Genomic DNA, 22,524 nt, shown 5'->3' on the forward strand with positions numbered 1-22,524 from the left:
ATTTGACTTAAGTCCGACTCTATAAAAAAGAACTCAGATCCAATACTACCTAGGGAACCAAGAACAAAAGAGTGAATATCCCAAAATCCTACAGTAAAACCAAAAAGGATTAGTCAAATGAAGGGAAAAAAATCAACAAAATGACTCCTTTTGATAATCTACTATACTCCTAGATGCCTTATCCAGTCATTATTAGAGAAGGTTCCTCCAGTAGCAGAGGGATCCGATTCAGAGAGCCACAGCCAGAAAGTGTACAGAGTCTAAAGTGGATCAAATCCCTCCCCTCTGATCTCAGAGAATCCTGTGAAATATTGGTGGAAAATATGTAAGAGCTAGGAGAAATAGAGAACACCAGGAGAACAGGATCCCCTGAATCAACTAAGCAAGACACATATGTGTTCACAAAGATTAAAGGAGCAAGTATAGGACCTACAGGTCTGCAACAGATACTTTGTATATATAGATGTTAGGTAAGTAGATAGATAGATAGATAGATAGATAGATAGATAGATAGATAGATAGATGGATGGATGGATGGATGGATGGATGGATGGATGGATGGATGGATGGATAGATGATACATAGGTACATAGATACATCGATACTTAGCTTAGTATTTTTTGGAGTCCTGACTTTGAGAATAACTGGGTCTCTGAATTTTGTGGCTGTTATTAGGACTCTTCTCCTGTTGGGTTGTTGTGTCCAACTTCAATATGATATTTTTTCCTGTACCATATTGTATTTCATCTTGTTATGTTTGGTTTTCACCTATTAGAAGTCTGCTAGTCTCTAATGAGATATAGAAGGGACTGAATTCAGAATGGAGGGGAGGTGGGGAAGAATTGGAAGAAATAGAGGTAGGGGAAGTATAATCAGGATGTATTGTATGAGGAAAAAACATAGAATCTATCTTCAGTGAAAGAAAAAAAGGTCATAGTTCACAGAGGGCATAAGCTTGGGTGAGGTGAATAGATTTATTTATAGTCACCCAATAAGCAAGTGATCACTGACAGGTGATTATTTGAAGGGAACTGCCCCACTTCATACTTTAAATACTGCAGATATTGCTTTTATGTCTATTTTCCTACCTTTATGAAGATAAGAATTATGTTGGAGAAGATCAACACATAGAAGTTTAAAGAGTTAAGTAATATCAAAGTTTCGATGAATGATGTTTTACAAAAGAAAGCTGTTTGTCAAATACTGCAAATTATGTTAATCCAAACATGCCTAAACATAATCATTAGTAGCTGTCATTAAGCACCATGTAAACGTTCATTTACAAGTACTTTTTTCATAACAATTTTATAGTTTAGAAGAACAAGAGCACAGCTGAATAATAATGGGTATTAGAGATGGGACTCACTCCACATGTTTCTTTATCGAGCTCCAAGCTCTTAATATTGCTATCATTTTTCTATATAGTTCAGGTCACGGCAAGTCCACAACTGTTGTTAAGTCAGCAATTGGAGATGAAGACAGGTGTCTATTAAGTATCTTTATTACTTTGCTTTGTCTGTAAAATTATTGTTCTCCTTATCAAGGGCTGTGACACGCAGATGATTTATGACCTGCTGCTAAGATTGAAATCCACTATTTATTTACCTGGTGACTTTGTCTGCAAAAAGGTGAGTGCATACTATTTTCAAGCGCACAGTTAATAATGCATTGGAAGAATTTGTTCATAGGTCAATAATGTATTTTTAATAAAATCTGCCCAGAGTGACTTCCATATTATAAAACACTATGACATATACTTAATCCTACAAACTGACAGTGAATGCTGGGAGTTCAAAATGAAACAAGATAATATAGGTTCAACTGCATAGGTCATAGAATGGACATGTAAGTAGTCTAAAAGGGTTTTTTATAAATGTAAATTACCAATCAAATTACACCATCAAATTAAATACTTTAAGTAAAGGATAAAGTGTCGATGAGACTTCTCTGTGTCATCAGCAAATTATCTGTTGCTTCTATTGTGCTCAGTTAATAAATAATCAATGATAAAAATTTTATTTTTATTATGAATTTGGTGACTATAAAAGTATTAAATATTCTTTACTTCTTAAATAGAATACATATAAGTGGCAAACATAAAATTCACCATGAAAAACATCAACGATTCAATGTGCCTGTCCTTCTATACAGACTAATGGGTCTCATTATGTAACCCGACTGCCCTGGATTCATATAGATCTGCCCATCTCTGCTTCTCAAGGGTTGGGATTAGAGGTGTTTGTCATCACACCCAGCTCTGATTATTATCTTAAACATAATTGAGAATATGCCTCTCAGGATGATCACAAAGTCAAGGTCAGCAGCAGGAACTACATAAGGAGTTCTAGAATTTTACACTTGCCTTCCACAAAGAGAGTGAGAATGTGATCCTGAATTTTATATCTAGAAAAGCTAATTCAATGATAAAGCTAATAATCAAAATTATTATTGTAATTATTATTATAAATTATAAAATTATGTGTTTATGTGACATTAAAGTAGAAGTAAAAATGTCTAGGAGAACAAAGGAGATTAACAACTGGGGTTTTAAAAAAAGAAAGGTTGTGGTGGGATAAGTTCAGTATACAATATATATTGTATGGATTTCTAAAAATAAAAGAAAATGTACAACTGCTATTATTGGTCTCTCTCTCTCTCATATATATATATATATATATATATATATATATATATATATATGTATAATTTTAATTTTGTAAACTTTAGCTGTGCTGTCAACTTTGGTAAAATATATCTCAGTTTACTGTGTTGAGTTGGCATTGTACAGAAATTAAATTAGCAGCCATATTGGTCTAGAAATGTTGAACTTAATTTTTTCCCATTTGTACAGGGGTAACACACTGTATTAAATATCTAAGGTCTTATCTACATGGGTTTGATTACAAAAATTAATAAAGTAAAAATTCTCAACCTAATTGAATTTTACATTGATAAAATATATAATGAGAGTAAATAGAAAGATCACAATAAAATAAACTTATTATGCTAAAAAAGAAAATGTACAATAAAATATAAAATGGCCGGAGGCAATGAGAAGTTCACACATGAGTGTGGATGAGAAGCACAGGCTTCATCCCAAACAGTGTGGAATAACCATCATATTATAGGACATAAAGCCAGGCCAGAAGCTGGAAGAGTTCCTGGAGAAGAAGGCTTAGAGAGTCTTGGGAAATAAATGGAAGTAAACTCAGTGTTACCTGACTATGGAAAGAAACTAGCTTGAGCCAGGGCGGACAGGAAGAAACAGTGTCCACAGCAAGAATGTAGAGGATGACAGTAAATCATATTAAGGGCTAGAGAGATGGCTCAGTGGTTAAGAGCACTGACTGCTCTTCCGCAGGTCCTGAGTTCAAATCCCAGCAACCACAGGGTGGCTCACAACCACCTGTAATGGGATCTCATGCCCTCTTCTGGTGTGTCTGAAGACAGCTACAGTGTGCTTATATGCATAAATAAAATAATTCCTTTTTTAAAGTGTAAAAACTATGTTAACTTATTTATTTCATAAGCAAAAAGTGGTTTTGAATATTCTAGAATAGGTACTAGGCAAAAGACAAATGCTCTGTTTTTCACAGGTTTTACAGTCTAGTGTTAAATGTAACAACTCATACTATGTCCGCATCATATAAACACAGGAGTCTGGGCTCCACACCTAGTCCAGATGAGCCCACATATTAGCACTTAAAGAAAACCCATCTTACTCTTTATTATTTTGTTGGATATTCTCTGTATTTACATTTCAAATGTTATTCCCTTACCCACTTCCATCCTCCTTCCTCCTCCCCTTGTCTCCAGGAAGATGCACCCTCCTCCACTGTTGGTGGGATTGCAAGCTGGTACAACCTCTCTGGAAATCAGTCTGGCAATTCTTCAGAAAATTAGACAAATTACCTGAGGACCCAGCTATTCCACTCCTGGGTTCTACACAAAAGTCGCTCCAACATATAACAAGGACACATGCTCCACCATGTTCATATCAGCCTTATTTATAATAGCCATCTGACTCTAAAATACAGCCATGAGAAGGGAGAGCTGATGGAAGAGAAAGGAAACAGAATTTAAACAAATATATAAATGTAAAATGTACAGTTACATAAGTAGAGGCAGAAGTAGTTAGTGGAAGGCAGGGTAGTAAAGACACTTAGACATATTGGAAGAAGAGAGAGAAGTTGTCAGTTTGACAGGCATGATCATTGTAAAAAAAAAAAATCTAACGATAAATAGTTCTTCACTAAAGAAAATAAGGAAAAGGAAAGCAATAGGCTAATACTTTTTATGAGAAGTTACAACAATGATCTGAGAGGCAAAGCAGAGCCTGTCACGTTCAAGAAATGAAGCAAAGAAGTGAGCAGAGGGAAAGGAAAGTCACATGAAGTATGAGACACTTCAGATACATCAGATGGAGACACCGACTTATGGGTGGAACCAGTCAGATGAACAAAGGGGAAAGGAAAGGTGAAGGGTTTGTAACTGGGAAAAAATGAAAGCTGGCTTTAAGGGTTCAAGACATGGTATGAGAAGGAAGGATGAGGCTGTAACTCTTACAATACTAATGGTATGGAGGAAATCAGTGAAGGTTATGAAAACAGCCAACTGAGAAGGAGCTGTCAAAGACAAAAGAGAATTCTGGCATTCTGAAAAACAAGTATACACATCCCTAATCATCCTAGCAAAATATGGGCTGTTCATAAGTGAAAGCAAACCATGCTCCTTAAAATGGCACAGAGAAAGAAACGGTTCTTTGGGGCTAATAACCACTTACCAGTGAGTGCATACCAAGTGTGCTCTTTCCTGGCTGGGTTACCTCACTCAGGATATTTTCTAGTTCTGTCCATTCTTCTAAGAATTTCATAAAGTCATTGTTTATAATAGCTGAGTAGTACTTCATTATATAAATGTACCACACTTTCTGTATCCCTTCCTCTGTTGAAGGACATCTGGGTTCTTTATTAGCTTATGGCTATTATAAATAAGGTTGCCGTGAACATAGTGGAGCATGTGTCCTTGTTATATGTTGGAGCATCTTTGGGATATATGCCCAGGAGTAGTGTATCTGGGTCCTCAGGTAATATTATGCCCAGTTTTCTGAGGAACATCCAGACTAATTTACAGAGTGGTTGCACCAGCTTGCAATCCCACCAACAATGGTGGTAGTTCCACTTTCTCCACATCACTGCCAGTATCTGCTGTCACCTGAGTATTTGATATTAGCCATTCTGACTAGTGAAAGCTGGAATCTCAGAGTCATTTTGATTTGCCTGATGACTAAGGATGTTGAACATTTTTCTTTAGGTGCTTCTTGGCCATTTGCTATTCCTCAGTTGAGAATTCTTTGTTTAGCTCTGTACCCATTTTTAATAAAATTATTTGGTTCCCTGGAGTCTAACTTCTTGAGTTCTTTCCATATATTAGATATTAGCCCTTTATTGGATGTAGAATTTGTAAAAATCTTTTCCCAATCTATTGGTTGTCATTTTGTCCTATTGAAAAGATACAATTCACAAACCACATGAAGTTCAAGAAGAAAGAAGACCAAAATGTGGAGGCTTCATTCCTTCTTAGAAGGGAGAAAAAATATGGAGGTAGAGGGTGAAAGGGAATTGGGAGGAAGAAAGGAAGGGGAGGTACCAGGTGTGGGAGAAGACAGGGATGATATACAGAGGGTCAGGAAATTAAACAGAGGTATATAGCAATGGGGGATGGGAAACTATTGGTAGCCACCAGCAAGTCCCAGATGCCAGGAAAGCAAGAGGCTCCCAGGACCAACAGACATGAGATTAGCTGAAATGTCCAACAAGGAGGAGGAAGAACCTGTAGAGACCATATCCAGAGGGGCAAGGCCCCAGGTTGGGGGAGAGGGCCACCCATTCATCTCCAAATTTTTAACCCAGAATGGCTCCTGTCTAAAGGAAATACAGGGACTACAGGTAGAGCAGAGACTGAAGGAAAGGCTATCCAGAGACTGCCCCACCTGGACATCTAGCCCATATACAGCCACCAAACCCAGACACTATTGTGGCTGTAAGAAGTGCTTGCTGACAGGAGCCTGGTATAGCATAGCTGTCTCCTGAAAGGCTCTGCCAGATCTTAACGAATACTGAGGTTGATGCTCACAGCCAACCATTGGACTGAGCACGGGAACCTCAATGGAGGGGTAAGAGAAAGAACTGAAGGAGCTGAAGGGGTTTGCAACCCTATTGGAAGAACAACATCAATCAACCAGACCCCACCCCCACCCTGAGCTCCCAAACCACCAACCAAAGAGTACACATGGAGGAATCCATGGCTCTAGCCACATACGTAGCAGAGGATGGCATTGTCTCGCATCAATGGGAGGGGAGGTCCTTGTCCTTCGAAGGCTCATTTCCCCAATGTAGGGGAATGCTAGCGCAGTGAGGTGGGAGTGGGTGAGTGGGTGGGGTACAGGCACACCCCAATAGAATCTGGGGGAGGGGGCATGGAATAGGGGGGTTCCAGAGGGGAAACCAGGAAAGGGGAAAACCTTTGAAATATAAATACATAAAATATCTAATAAAAAATAAATAAATTATAAAACCAAAAAACGAAAGGAAGAAAGAAAGAAAGAAAGAAAGAAAGAAAGAAAGAAAGAAAGAAAGAAACAATGTAATTCATGAGTTCTTTTGGGGCAGTGATAATGCATAGACTTAATGCATTAAGAGATGGCTCAGTCGTTAAGAGCACTGACTGCTCTTCCAGAGGTCATGAGTTCAGTTCCTAGTAACTACATGGTGGCTCATAACCATCTATAATGAGATCAGATGTCTTCTTCTGCTGTGTCTGAATAGAGGAACAATGTACATACATAAAATAAATAAATAAATAAATAAATAAATAAATAAATAAATAAATAAATAAATAAATCTTTTAAAAAAATATACTCAAGTTGCCCCAGTTGCTGAAGGGGCTAGTTATTGAGATAACTGTGATTTGATCATCATATCAAATCAATCCAATAATAAATAGTAAAGATGAGGAAAGGAAAGACATCAGAATAGGCAGAACAACGCAAGTCACTGGGGTTTGGTTCTGCTTTAGCTTTTAGGTTTGTTTGTATTTCTTAGTGAAGAATTTCATGATGCTATATATTGAGGGAGAAGAAAAGCTGGTGCCTGACCAAACTTTAGGTAGCTTAATTCAATTTGATACGCATTTACTATTTCTACAAAGACTCACAGAGAAGGGGAAAAAAGAACAGGTTAGGTTCAACTAGACATTACCAAAATAACTGAAGCAACGGCAGAGGTCTGATATTCTAAACTGCTGGGGGATGCTTGTGAGGCTTCCAGACTGCTTGAACGTTTTCTTGTGATGTTGTGTTACCACACAGAGAATACCTTTCAAAGGTTAGATTTTCGGGGAGCTAATTTTCAGAGATTTTCATGTAATGCTTCTGTAGGAGCGTCTGGGGGTTCCACCTCCCAGGGATCTCTTCATGATGCTACTTGCATCATGTTCCAGGAACCACCCCTTATCATCTCTCTTCTCTGATGAGGTGCCCTGAGTGCTGTGGTACCTCTCACCAGCCTCAGAAGTAGCCCACACAAGACTCCTAATACTTTTGACACATATATTCACTCAGCATTACCGTGTTATGCCTGAAGTGCTTGGCTTTCAACGCTTTCTCTAAAGTAGCACATGGAGCCGTCCTAAGTTAGGTTCAGTCTTCTTTGGCACATGCTGTCAGCCGCTATGCTCTTAGAGTGACGTCTACTTCATCTGAAAGCTAATTAAGCTTGCAGAAAAGGCTTAAATTAACCCAGAAATATGCAAGACATAGTGGAAGTTTGGGTTTGTTGATGATGCGTGATCTCCTTGGGAAATTATCAAAATGACTATTAAAAAATAATTGGGAGTACTGAACTATATTTATATACCCATCATGCACTTCCTCTTCCAATCAGTTGTAATAACCGCCTCTGAAATATCATTCCAGTTGCTTAAAAAGTAATAATAATAGAAAAATGACTCTAACCTAATAATCACTTCCTAGAATTAAAAAAAACCTACTAATTTTCAAATGAGTCCATTATTTTTGATTCATTTATATTATCTCATTCATTATGAAGATCTCAGTCTTTATAGCATATTCATTCTTAGATGTAGAGTATCTGTATTATTTCTGGTGACATAGGTGCTGGGATTTTAATGCTGTCACTTGCCAGCCTTTGGCTTGAGACACTTAGCTTGCTCAGCCTTTATTTCCATTTTTTTAAGAGGGAAATAAAGCGACACCTCTTGCTAGGATATTTGCAAGAATTAAATGGAGTACTGTGTACAAAATACTGTCCAGATAAAACGTAATTCTATCGATAAAGCACACACGAATTTAAAACAGGAGCTATGTCCATACCTGCTGCCTTGAAGATTCTTTTAAGATTTATTTTTGTTTATATGTATGCGTATGCTTCTGTGTAGAAATATGCTATATGCATGTAGATTCTCCAAGAGACCAAAAGTGGGCATGAGATCCCCTAAAACTGGAGTTACAAGCAGTTGTGAGCCACTTGGTGTGGGAGCTAAGAATTAGCAGCTACCCATCTCTCCAGCTCCCTATTTTGATAAATTTTCAAAGCACTACCCAAAAGCAAAATATCGCTGGTGTTGATGTTATATAAGTAACCATAATAAAAAACCCATATGTATTACATATTTGCTTCAAGCTACATTTTACATAAATATATGTTTAGTATAAATCTTTTAATTTTTCAAGTATGAATTAAGAGGTAAAAGTTTATAATCATATACTCCAACCTGATAGATAAGTGTAAAGCATTTTGAAGTTCAGGAAAATAGCCCTCAGTGTTGAAGTATTTAGAATGTCCCTGACACTGAATTTTATTTCCATCATTCATAAATGAATACCTTTTATATATCATACTTTTTATTCAGCACTGAAACAAAGTAGACATTGTCTCAATCATGTGAGAAGATAAACTATAATCAGTGCAATTAAATTTGGAATTGACCTTAGTGTATTCTAACCCATTAAAAGTACAAGTAATGGGAATATTTGATAACCCACCCTATCTACTCATAAACCAAGACTTAGTTTTCTGGATTGTTATATTTTCACAGGTTAGCTCATATTCTTGTTATGCATAGGAGTATATCAACAGACTAGGTAACTGATGAAAGAGAAAGGTTTATTTACTTCATAATTTTATGGTCTAAAATGTGCAAGATAATGTTATCAACACTTGGTAAGGGCTTTTTCAAAGAGTCACAATGTGGTATTGTACAGCATCCCATGAAAATGTAAAACCAACTTATCAGAGAAAGCTGATTTCTATGAAACAGCCTCTCTGCTGATAAACTAACCCATTCATAAAGGCAGAGGCCCTATGACCCTCTATAGATTCCATTTATAAATATCACTAACCCTTGAATATGTTCTTCTCCCTTTTTAATTCACTTTTCACCTTGATTGCTGTGCGCCCCACCCTCCACCCCAGCACTGCAGGGATAGGTGCTTCTTCTCCCACCGAGGCGAAACAAGACAGCTGAGTTAGGGGAACACATTCCACAGACAGGCAACAGCTTTAGAGATAGATTCTACTCCAGTTGTTCAGGACCCACATGAAGATTGAGTTGCACATCTGCTACATATGTGTGGGAGGCCCAGGTCCAAACTGTGTATGCTCTTGATTGGTAATTCAGGACCCCAAGGGTCCAGATTAGTTGACTCTGTTGGTCTTCCTGTGGAGTTCCTATTCACTCTGGGGCCTGGAATCCTTCCCCAGGTCTTTCATAAGAGTTCTAAGCTCCATCCAAAGCTGGGCTGTGGGTCTCTGCATCTGTGTGATTCAGCAGCTGGGGAAGCCTATCAGAGGACAGCCATGCTACACTCTTCCCATCTGCAAGCATAACAGAGTATCATTACTATGTCCGGGATTGATGGTTGCCCGTGGAATGGGTCTCTCACTGGGCCAATTATCAGTTGGCCATTTACTCAGTCTCTGCTCCATCCCCATCCCCGAATTTCTTGTAGGCAGGTTAAATTTTGGGTCAAACGTTTAGTGGGTGGGTTGGTGTCTCTATCCCTCTTCTGGGGTTACTGCCTGGCGACAGGAGGTGGACTCTTCAGGTTCCATATCCGCATGGCAGTGAGTCTCAGCTAAGTTCTTCCCTATTGATTCTTGTGAGCCTCCCCTATCCCAGGTCTCTGGCATGTCCTTGAGATGCTCCCGACCCCTTCCACCCCGAAAGCTACAGATTTCCATTCATTCTCATAACCATCTGTCTATCTCCCTTGTCTCTCTATGTCTCTGATCCTGAACCACCCCCTATTTCTTTCCCTGTCCCCTCTACCACACCCAGTTCTCTCTCCATCTACATCCTACCTCTGTTTTAATCCTCGGTTCAAGTATCCTTCTTGGGGTCTTCTTGTTTAGTTTCTTTGGGTGGAGTGTAGATACTCTATATTTTATGGATAATATCCACTTATAAGTCAGTATATAATATACATGGATTTTTAGGAGGGGTCTAGATTACCTCACTCAGGATAATATTCTCAAGTTCCATCTATTTTCCTGCAAAATCCATGATGCCTTTGTTTTTAATGACTGAATAGTATTTCGTTGAATATATGTACCATATTTTTTTAAAGACTATTCTCTAACTAAGGGGCAGCTAGGCAGTTTCCAGTTTCTGGCTGTTATGAATAAAGCTGCAATGAATGAAGTTAAGTAAGTGTCTCTGTGGTATAATGGAGAATCTTTTGGATATATGCCCAGGAGTGGTATAGATAGATTTCGAGTTAGAATTATTTCAAGTTTTCTAAGAAACCACTATTACTGTTTTTTTTTTTTTTTTCAGGGTAAAACTCTGCACTTCCACAGAGTTTTTTTTTTAAGTGGATATATTTTATTTCCAGAAGAACAGAAAAAAGCCTGAGCCCCAGTTTCAAGAAGAGACCTTGCTTCAAAGGAATACATGGAGAGCAAAGACATTCAAACCCTATTCTTGCACATGCAAACACACACACACACACACACACACACACACACACACACACAAACAAACACACATTTAAATAAATAAACAAAAATACATACAAACAAGTAAATTGTTAAATTTAACAACATACTTTAGGGCTGGATAGGTGGCTCAGTAGTTAAGAGCATTGACTGCTCCTCCAGAGGTCCTGAGTTCAATTCCCAGCAACCACATGGTGATTCACAACCATCTGTAATGTACTCTTCTGGTGTGTCTGAATGTCTGAAAACTGTTACAATGTACTCACATATACAAAATATAAATAAATCTTTAAAAAATTAAAAATAAACCTACTGTGACTAAAAATGTCAGTGATGTTCTTAAATGACATGTTTTTAGAATGTAGAGATTAGAATTATTTAACATTATTTAATATAACACTATGTTTATCACTTAATATTTATTATGTAGCAGAGAGACCAGATAGGGATAGTGACAAAAATATGTATGTGAAAGACTAAAGAAATTAGGTCCAGTCCTACAGCTTGAAGGTCACATAGATAAATTTTAGTCAACCACAAAGACAAGAACAAAATATCTCCACATGTCCATCTGTAACTTCAGTCCAGTGCTGGTTTCAGGATGGTTTGGTTGGAAGATAGAGCTGGAAGACTAGAAAAGATATGTATGTGTGTGTCATAAATTAATGTGTGTATGCATGTTTCTGAGTGTAGTTTCAGGTTTGCAGGTGAGTCTGCATGTATGTATACATGTATGGACACCAAAGGTTGACATCAAGGCTTTTCCTACATTATTCTCCATTAATTTACAGAAGCAAAATCTTAGTTAACCAACTCAGCTTCTCCAGTTAGCCCAGTTGCCCAGGGAACCTGCTGTCTCTGCTTGCTGAACTGGCTAATTATAACCAAGACATCATGCTTGTCTGGCTTTTATGTGAGTATTAGAGATCCTAACTCCTGTCTTTATGCTTTCTCAAAGAGCACCTGATTCACTAGAGTCAGCTTGCGAGTCTGTTTACAGAATTTGTAAATGGGATTGGACATATAACTACATGATCATCTGTAGTTCACATTATAATTTAAGCTGTAGGTACTTATCAAAAGAATCATTGTATTTACACTAAATATTTAAATTACCTGCTTTACTTCATTTTAAATTAACTTCTTTACTTCATTTTATTCTAGTCACATTTAGATATCCATACTGCCTCAGATGTATGAAATAGCATCTTTGATCAGTAACTAAGTGAACATCCCAAGAGGTAAATTGTTAGTTGTTGCTCTGACCTTGAGACTCATGGAATACTTACTGAGAGCTGCACTGGCAGGGTGTTTCAAGATGGCACAGGCACTTTAAAATCTCCTGTTTTCCTGGATCCTACCTCAGTTACAGAGGCAGAAGATAGGTTTGACTTTAATGGCTGGTACTCAGGCTCTTCTGTTACACAAAACAACTTCTTCAGACCAGAGCTACGGAGACCAAAGTCAGAAGACTCAGCCATCATGGGATCAGTTCTCTGCCCATACCCACTCCTGAAATAATACATTGATCTGTTTATCTTCTCATGTCTTATGATGGTTTACAGGACTCATATGCCGTCCCAGTCATTTTGCTTCATGTGAATGTCTAAACAACATTCTCAAACTATCCCTGTCTCAACATAATTACCTTTACAATGATATTCCCTGCTTTCTTTATTTGTGTTTGCTCCTCTAGAAGACCTTAGATTTCTTCATGTAGGTTACAATCATTTGTTTTTTAAATGATAACTATTGTTCCCTTTCTTCTCTATGGCATTTAGGGAGAAATTGGAAAAGAAATGTATATCATCAAGCATGGAGAAGTCCAAGTTCTTGGAGGCCCTGATGGTGCTCAAGTTCTGGTTACTCTGAAAGCTGGGGCAGTGTTTGGAGAAATAAGGTATCTGAAAAACACCTTGTAAATGTCTAAGCCCATTATTTGTCATAAAACAAAAACCATAGGTTATAAAATGTATCAAATTCTACTCAAGCTTATCAAATGCCTGCTATTCTGCTGAGAGCATTGGAAAATTAAGGATATTCATATTTCTTTCACCTTTTTATCCTTTTCCTCAAAAGAACAGGAAAAAGAACGTTGCTATGTTCTTTAGCACTAGAACCTAGGTCAGTGCCCAGCTTGTAACTGATGCTCATCATATGGTGAATTATCATGCACATTCCTTAAAGAATAGAAATAGGAAAGAGTAGGAGTGTTATCTAATTGTTAGGAAACTTTTGTTAGACTAACAAAGTGGTTTTGAATAGGTTAGTAATGCCATCATGAATGGGTACCAAGCTGTCTCAAGCTAACCCCTAGTTTATACAGTTGTTTTCTTTGTTCCTTACTTGACCCTGTTCTTCAGTTTCATCATCTTAATAGAATTAAAATAGCATGTATCAAAGAGGTTGGCAAATTAGCTTAATTTCCTTAATATATTTTGTGTCTCTTATTTAATTTTTCTCAAGAAGTATCAACAACTACTGTCTTTATTTCCTACAGGTCAGGAGAATATAAGAACTGAATAGAATGGAACAGACTAGACTAGACTAGACTAGAAAAAATGGAGCAGTCCCCAAGAGCAAGAATATAAACAGCAGATTTAACCATGATTATGCACTAACACTTCCATGAATTATTGCATTTAAATTTATTCACTACTCATCCAAAAGTGTTTACTAAGTGCCTAGCACATGCTAGATTGTGAAGTCTTCCTCAAAATGCTGGGAATGTACTTTTAGAAGAATAGACAAATTGTTGGCCTTCATTAAGCTTATGGTCAAGTAGGAAGAAACAGAATAGTTACACAAATAACTAACAGGGTAAGTTCACACTGTGATGTGTTATAAATGCACAAGACTACCAGACACTGATAAGGGATGCTATTGTAGACCCAGTAGTTGAGGATGAGCATTCATTATAGAATATTTGCACTGAGCTGTAAGGCAGTAAAGAAATATGGAGCCATTTAGAAGTAGGCAAAAGTCTAAGTATAGAACAAAGTCATCTGGTCTAGGGATAGGTAAGTCTTCACAGCTGGTAACCAGTACACAAAGATAGACATGTTGCAAGATAATTAAATGCAATAATGCATAGAAATGTTAGTGCATATCATGGTTCAATTTGCCAAAGACTGATCAAGGGCATGTTTAGTCAAGGCTTTTAGACTATGGTAAGAAGTGCATATTTCATTCTCCCGTTTGAGTACTAACCTCACCATGCTTAGTTCCCAATATTAAATAAGACCAGACTGATTTAGAGAAGTATGGATATGACTGTGTTGGTCTCGATACGAATGGATAACAGTTTAGGCAAAAGAAGTGTATCATTTGTATAATTTTAAAAGACTACTCCAACAGAGACAAGAGAGGTTGAGGATGCAACAGAGAAAACCAGGGGCACATAAGCTGCAGTGAATCCAGGAGAAGATGCCAGTGGCTTGAACTGTAAAGCTAATGCTTAAAGGCAGAGAATAATATATTGACAAGGGTTTTTTGTTGTTTTTGTTTTTGTTTTTACACTGAGAAAATTATTTCCAATTACCAAGGTTTTTCTTTTTTACTTTTATTTATTTTTAATTTTATGGACATTGTTTTACCTGCACGTATGTCTATGTGATCCCCTGGAACTCTAGTTACAGATAGTTATGTCATTGCTGGGAATTGAACCCAGGTTCTCTGGAAGAACAGCCAGTGCTCCTAACCACTGAGCCATCTCTCCAGCTCCAATTACCAAGTATCTTGACCAGAATAAGAACAGCTATTTATGACAAAAACAGACAATTAGCAACAAGAAAAACTCTCCAACACAAGTCCTTATGGTTAAGTGTTCAGAGATCTCATCAGACCACGGAAGGCATCTGACTAACCCAACTTCACAGCAGCTTGAAAGTTCGATGAGCTTCAGAGATACAAACTGACTTTATATCAACCTTAGAATGTTGAAGCATTACTACTTTTCTGTTGATACAACTGCTCTGTTTTTACATATCATCTTCCATCTTAACAACTAGATACGTACACATTGACCTATCTAGTAGTAGTAGAAAAAGCTTCTTAAAATGTCCAAGAGCTGTATTCTTAGTCTGTTTCCCGTTATCTCCTTATGGGAAGTGCTCTCAAAAGAAATTTAATATTTCCATGATTTAATCATCCCTGTTATTATCAAGGTTATAAAATATACAACAAATCTAATCGAAAACATTACAGAACTTAATTAGCTGACCTTCCCAAGAGCTTTATTCCCTGAAAAGTAAGGCCTATAAATACAAGTACATTAATTGCTGATATTACCATCACAGGAGGAAATAGCCTAAGAATAGAATACAGGTGTTGCTGAGTTAGCACTAAAAGGAACCCTACACCCCTGTCTTCAGTAACTTAAGTTAATCCCATCTGGGTGGAAACAATAAGGGTCTCATTCTCTAAGCCTGCAACAGTCTCCCTAATTCAAGCAGAGATTTTCGCCTTGATTCACTTCTTGGCTGTAGCCAAAAAAAAGAAAGAAAAAAAAAAAAGGGATGTGTTTGCCTTTGCCAGATGCTCATGGACTTCACAGACCCACATCTGTCTCCCAGCCCTAGGCTCCAGCCATTTCTTCCAAATGGAGGCATGTCTGCCAAACATCCAGACACTGGAAAGATCTTGTAATAGTGTTTACTACTCAGAAATGCTGCGACCTCTGTTAAAATGAGCTAAATCTAGCACTGTCACACAGCATTTTACAGACTTCTTTTTTCTTGGGAAAAAAAAAATCATAAAGAACATGGTGAAGAGATTTCAAGGGCATTATATATTAAAGCAAACGTGTGCAGCCAAAATATAGATGTACAGCCTGTGATGCAGAAAACCAGACCACATTCCCAATTAACATCCGGAAAGTACTAACACCTTATTCTAAAGAAGAGGAGGAAGAGGAAAAGCAGAAGGAGGAAGAGGAGGAGAAACCAGAGGAGGAGAAAAAAATTCCTGTCTTTTCCTGTTATCATCATGGGTCACCGCCCCGCCCGGTGTTACCGGTATTATAAGAACAAGTCATACCCAAAGTCTGGTTTCTGCCGTGGAGTCCCTGATGCGAAGATCCGCATCTTTGACTTGGGAGGAAGAAAGCGAAGGTGGATGAATTCTCACTTTGTGGCCACATGGTATCAGATGAATATGAACAACTCTCCTCAGAAGCACCGGAGGCTGCCCAGATGTGTGCCAACAAATCCAGGGTAAAGAGTCATGGCAAGGATGGCTTTCATATCCGGGTAAGGCTCCACCCTTTCCATGTCATCCCAACCAACAGGATGTTGTCCCGTGCTGTTGCTGACAGGCTCCAGACAGGTATGCATGGTGCCTTTGAGAAGCCCCAAGGCAGAGTGACCAGGGTTCACATTGGCCAGGTCATCATGTCCATCTGAACCAAGCTGCAGAATAAGGAACACGTGATTGAGGCTCTGCATAGAGCAAAGTTCAAGTTCCCTGACTGCCTGAAGAGCCATATCTCAAAGAAGTGGGGCTTCACCAAGTTTAATGCAGACGAGTTTGAAAACATAGTGGCTAAGAAGCGGCTCACTCCTGATGGCGGCAGTGTCACATATATCCCTATTCGTGGTCCTCTGGACAAGTGGAGAACCCTGCATTCCTGAAGGCTTCCACAGGGCTCTCCTTCATCCTACCAAATCATGTTCAATACTAAATCTCACATCAAGTCTGCGAAAAAACCAAACCAAAACAAACAACAAAAACAACAACAGTGTCTGTTCTGACTCTGTTCTTCTCCCAAGTGCAGAAACTCATACTCCGTGCTACCCATACATCAAGAACGAATTCAAGTGCAATCTCTTCAAAGCCATCTTTTCACCGCCCCCAAACAGAGAGCCGCTCCTTATTCTTTGCTTCCGTGGTATTTCGTGCATTATATTACAACAATTACTGCTGGTTTATAGTTAATTTGTTAATACAGGTCTTTCAAAAGACAGTATACCATTCAAACTTAGCAGTTGCTTGTATCAACATTACCGACAACGACATGTAAATTAGACAGCAATAATAGTTTTTATTTATATCCCGCCTGTGTTAAAAAGAATGGCAGCTCCAACTGAATGATTAGATGGTTCAAGTTCAACTATAAGATCATTCACAGGAGGGTATGGAACACAAGTACAACAAAGGCCAGTACACTTTTCATCTGGCAAGTGTTTGAGGCTAGATTTGTGTGAACTAATATTTCACCTTAGCAATGACAGAGGTACTTAACTTATAACAAGAAAAGGTTGGCTAAGAATCATGGTTTGGGAGCCCATGTTGAGACAGCATAGCATATTAGGATCATGTGACCAAGCAGCATATGCAAGTCCATGTGCTAACCCTCAAAACCTGTGAGTATGTTCTTACTCTCGAAAGGTATGCTTGAAGATCTCCTAGAGAAGAGGCACTTGCTGGGTATAGTGGTGTATTATATTATCTCCAGTATTTGAGACACAAAGGGAGGAAGATCTTTATGAGTTCTTGTCTGTTCCAGAATATCTAGGGCTATTTAATACAAAGACTTTGTGCAAAAAAAAAAAAAAAAAAAAGGAACAGAGACAGACAGACAGACAGACATAGATATCCTACATTATCTGAAAGGGTCTCTCTTTGTCCTGAATAGCTTTATGTCAACTTGACAGAAGCCGTCATTGCTGGAGAGGAGCTATAGTTGAATAAATGCCTCAATAAAGTCAGGCTATAGGCAAGCCTATATGAATTTTTCTTAATTAGTAATTGATGGGGGAGGACCTAGACAATTAGGAGTGGTACCATCCCCAACTGGTGGTCCTAGGTTCTATAAGAAAGCACCTCTCAGAGAAGGGGTGGGGGATGGGGGATGGACTCGGTGAGAGAGGGATCAGGAGGGGGAACCGTCATTGGATAAACAAATAAATAGGAAAAAAGAGATAGGTGTTAAATAAATAAGTTAGTGCATAATCCTGTGTACCAGTGACAGTACAAATACCCATTCATTTTGGTCATGACTATGCATAGTCAGCCTTGTGGCTTTTGTCATTACTAAAAATAGCATTGCTGGATTTATCTCTGTAAAATTACTTCATTGTTCTTTGAACTCATTTCCTTTTAGGTTTATTCCCCAAAGCAAAATAAGTAGGTCAAAAAAGTAGAAGCATTTCTGTAATTCCTCAAGCATATGAGCAGATAATTTTCAAAAAAAATGAGCACATATACAATCCAATTAGCAATGTATAGCTCTTTTCCCTCGGCATTGCTGACCTTGCTTCAATTTTTCCAAATTGTTTTGCATTTTAATAGATTGTTCCAATTTGCATTCTTCTAAATAGTATGGGGAAGAGAACAGGTAGTCAATAAAAACTTGCCAAGTGAATTCCTTTCCTTGGAGCCAATTTATGTTCATAAATGTGACCATTTACCTTCCATACATTGCTCTCTCTCCACTTCTCTTGACAGCCCACAGTAGAACTGCATGGTCTAGATTGCTTAGTTTTCAGTCAAAATATTTAAGAACTGATTTGTCTGTCCAAACTGTATATTCTGATGAATTTTTTTATTTTATATTAACTTCATGTCATTGTGAAAAGGTCAAACATTTTGAAAATTAATTTTGCGTCTTCAGTCTGTTTTCATCTTTCCAGAACAATTTTTAAAGAGGCACACCAGAGAAACAGCTAGTTTTTTAGACAATCCTCATTTTTATTCTTACACTTAGAATATCTGTTGCTCTTTTTTGTAATTTTGTCTTCTTTTTATGAAAGGCAGAAATAGTGGGTCTGTGAATTAGCAAGAATAGGAATACTTGGTAATAGGGAATAAAGCCCTACATTCCCAATCTTTCCCTATCTCAAATGGAACAAACTCTGATTTGAAAATCTACTTACAAGTTTCATCAAGAATGGCGGCCTGCCCACTGATTGCTGGGCACCTGGAAGAGCTGCAGCAGGGCTCTCACTACTGGGTACAGGGTGAGTCCATACTCCCTCTCCCAGGAGAGGCCGTCCTGAACTTTCAGAGCACAGGTAGTGGTGCTGCCTGGGAACAGACATGTCCAGCCCAAGGCCAGAGCCAGCCCAGTTGCATCAGGACTGGGCACTGCCATCGGAACTCACAGACTACCCAGAGAGTCGAACACCCAAGAGCAATCTCCCCCTGGAGACCATAGACCCACAGACCCACAAAGGTGACAAATTCTAGTCGGGGACAGCAAGATTACCTAGCATCACTAACAAAAAGATGGCAAGAGGCAAGCATAAGAATGTAAGAAACAGAAACCAAGACAACCTGGCAACATCAGGACCCAGTACTCCCACCACAGCAAATAGTAGATGTCCCAACTCACCAGAAAAAAAACAAGATTTAGACTTGAAATCATACTTCATGATGAAGATGGAGGTCCTTAAGAAGCCCATAAATAATACACTTAAAGAAGTACAGGAAAGCCAGGATAACACATGCAAACAAGTTGAAGCCCTTAAAAAAGAAACACAAAAATCACTTAAAAAGCTACAGGAAAGTACAACCAAAAAGGTGAAGGTTTTAAAACCAGAAATAGAATTAATGAAGAAATCACAAAAGGAGACAACCCTGAAGTTGGAAGACCTAGAAAAAACATCCAGAGTCATAGACACAAGCATCACTAACAGAATACAAGAGATGGAAGAGAGAATCTCAGGGGCAGAAGATACCATAAAAAACATTGACACAACAGTCAAAGAAAATGCAAATATCAAAAAGGTTCTAACCCAAAACATCCAGGAAATCCAGGACACAATGAGAAGACCAAACCTAAGGATAATAGGTATAGAAGAGAGTGAAAACTCCCAATTAAAAGGCCCAGTAAATATCTTCAACAAAATTATGAAAGAAAAATTCCCTAACCTAAAGAAAGAGATGACCATGAACATATAAGAAGCCTACAGAACTCCAAATAGATTGGATCAGAAAAGAAATTCTTCCTAACACATAATAGATAAAACAATAAATGTTCAGAACAAAGAAAGAATACTCACAGCAAGCAGTAAGGGGAAAAGAACAGATAACATATAAAGGCAGACTGATCAGAATTACACCAGACTTTTCAACAGAGACTATGAAAGCTAGAAGATCCTAAACCGATGTCGTACAGACCCTAAGAGAACACAAATTTCAGCCCAGGTTACTATATCCTGAAAAACTCTCAATTACCATAGATGGAAAAACCAAGCTATTCCAGGACAAAACCATATTTACACAATATCTGTCCAGAAATTCATCCCTACAAAGGATAATAGATGGAAAACTCCAATACAAGGAAGGAAACTACAACCTAAGAAAAGCTAGAAAATAATCCTCATGTAAAAAAACCAAAAGAAGAAAAGCACACAAACATAATTCTACCTCTAACAACAAAAATAACAGGAAACAATAATTATTTCTTAATATCTCTTAACATCAATGGACTCAGTTCCCCAATAAAAAGACATAGATTGTCAGATTGGATATATAAACAGAACCCAACATTTTCCTACATACAGGAAGCTCATCTCAACAAAAAAGACACACACTACCTCAGAGTGAAAGGTTGGGAAAAAAACTTTTCAAGCAAATGGTCCCAAGTAACAAATTGGAGTAGCCATCTTAATGTCAAATAAACTAGATTTTCAACCAAAAGTTATCAAAAAATATAAGGGAAAACGTTTTTTACTCATCAAAGGAAAAATCTATCAAGACAAACTCTCAATCCTGAACTTCTGTGCTCCAAATACAAGGGTGCCAAAATTCATAAAAGAAATTCTACTAAAGCTCAGAGCATATATTGCACCATACCCAATAATAGGAAGAGACTTCAACACTCGACTCTCATCAATGGACAGGTCATGGAAGCAGAAAATAAAAAGAGACACAGTGAAACTAACAGAAGTTATGACCAAATGGATTTAACAGACATCTATAAAACATTTTGTCCTAAAACAAAAAGAATATAACGTCTTATCATCACCTCAGGGCACCTTCTCCAAAATTGACCATATAGTTGAGTACAAAACAGGCCTCAACAGATACAAGAACATCAAAATAATCCCATGCATCCTATCAGATCACCATGGACTAAGGCTTGGTCTTCAATAACAACAAAAACTACAAAAATTCCACTTACACATGGAAGCTGAACAATGCTCTACTCAATGATAGCTTGGTCAAGGAAGAAATAAAGAAAGAAATCAAAGCCTTTTTAGAACTGAACAAAAATAAAGACACAACATACCCAAACTTATGGGATGCAATAAAAGCAGTACTAAGAGAAAAACTCATAACTCTGAGTGCCTCCAAAAAGGAACTGGAGAGAGCATACAATAGCAGATTGACAGCACAACTGAACAAAAAGAAGCAGATACACCCAAGAGGAGTAGATAGCAGGTAATTCACCATATAAACAAACTCAAAGAAAAAAGAATTACAGGATCATCACACTAGATGCTGAGAAAGCCTTTGACAAAATCTACATGTTAAAAATCTTGGAAAGATCTAGAATTCAAGGCTCATACTTAAACATAGTAAAAGCAATACATAGCAAAACAGTAGCCAGCATCAAAGTAAATAGTGAGAAACTTGAATTAATCCCTCTAAAATCAGGCGCTAGACAAGGAAGCCCACTCTATCCCTACTTATACAATATAGTACTGGGAGTACTAGCCAGAGAAATTAGACAGTAAAAAGACCTCAGAGGAATACAAATTGGAAAGGAAGAAGTCAAAATTTCACTATTTGCAGATGATATAATAGTATACTTAAGTGACAATGAAAATTCTACCAGAGAACTTCTACAGGTGATAAACAACTTCAGCAAAGTGGCTGGATATAAAATTAACTCAAGCAAGTCAGTAGCCTTCCTCTACTCAAAGAATGAACAGGCTGAGAAAGAAATTACAGAATCGACACCCTTCACAATAGTCACAAAGACTAAAATACCTTGGGGTGACCCTAACCAAGCAAGTGAAGGATCTGTATGACAAGACTCTGAAGAAGGAAATTGAAGAAGATCTCAGAAGGTGGAAAGATCTCCCATGCTCATGGATTGGAAGGATCAACATAGTAAAAGTGGCCATCTTGCAAAGGCAGTTGACAGATTCAGTTCAATCCCCATCAAAATTCTAACTCAATTCTTCATAGAGTTAGAAAAAGCAATTTGCAAAATTTATTTGGAATATTAAAAAACCCAGGCTAGCAAATGCTATTCTCAACATTATAAAAACTTTTGGGGGAATTACCATCCCTGACCTCAAACTGTATTACAGATGAACTGTGATAAAAACTGACTGATATTGGTACAGAGACAGGCAGTATATCAATGAAATAGAATCAAAGACCCAGAAATGAACTGACACACTATGATCCCTTGATCTTTGACAAAGGAGCTAAAAACATTCAATTGTAAAGGACAGCCTCTTCAATAAATGGTGCTGGTTCAACTGGCAGTCAGCATGCAGAAAAATGCAAATCGATCCTTTCTTATTTCTTGGTACAAAGCTCAAGTCCA

General features: G+C 37.8%; 1 protein-coding gene and 1 pseudogene across 2 annotated transcripts in view; both read left to right on the forward strand.

Moving 5' to 3' along the window:
- The window catches only part of CNGB3 (cyclic nucleotide gated channel subunit beta 3), a gene marked incomplete at both ends in the record, with an annotated part of 169,663 nt that overhangs the window by 135,312 nt on the left and 11,827 nt on the right, over positions 1-22,524 (forward strand). Inside the window, 2 exons of the mRNA XM_080938559.1 lie at positions 1,545-1,628; positions 12,800-12,918. Of these exons, the coding sequence (XP_080794685.1) occupies positions 1,545-1,628; positions 12,800-12,918 (203 nt within the window). The remainder of the gene's footprint in view (positions 1-1,544; positions 1,629-12,799; positions 12,919-22,524) is intronic.
- Positions 16,005-16,648, forward strand: LOC308437359 (large ribosomal subunit protein uL16-like; annotated as a pseudogene). The gene has a single exon. The product of its transcript is annotated as a large ribosomal subunit protein uL16-like (transcript).

The sequence above is a fragment of the Micromys minutus genome (genome assembly GCF_963924665.1).
Source record: "Micromys minutus genome assembly, chromosome: 26".
In the NCBI taxonomy this organism is placed as follows: Eukaryota; Metazoa; Chordata; class Mammalia; order Rodentia; family Muridae; genus Micromys; species Micromys minutus.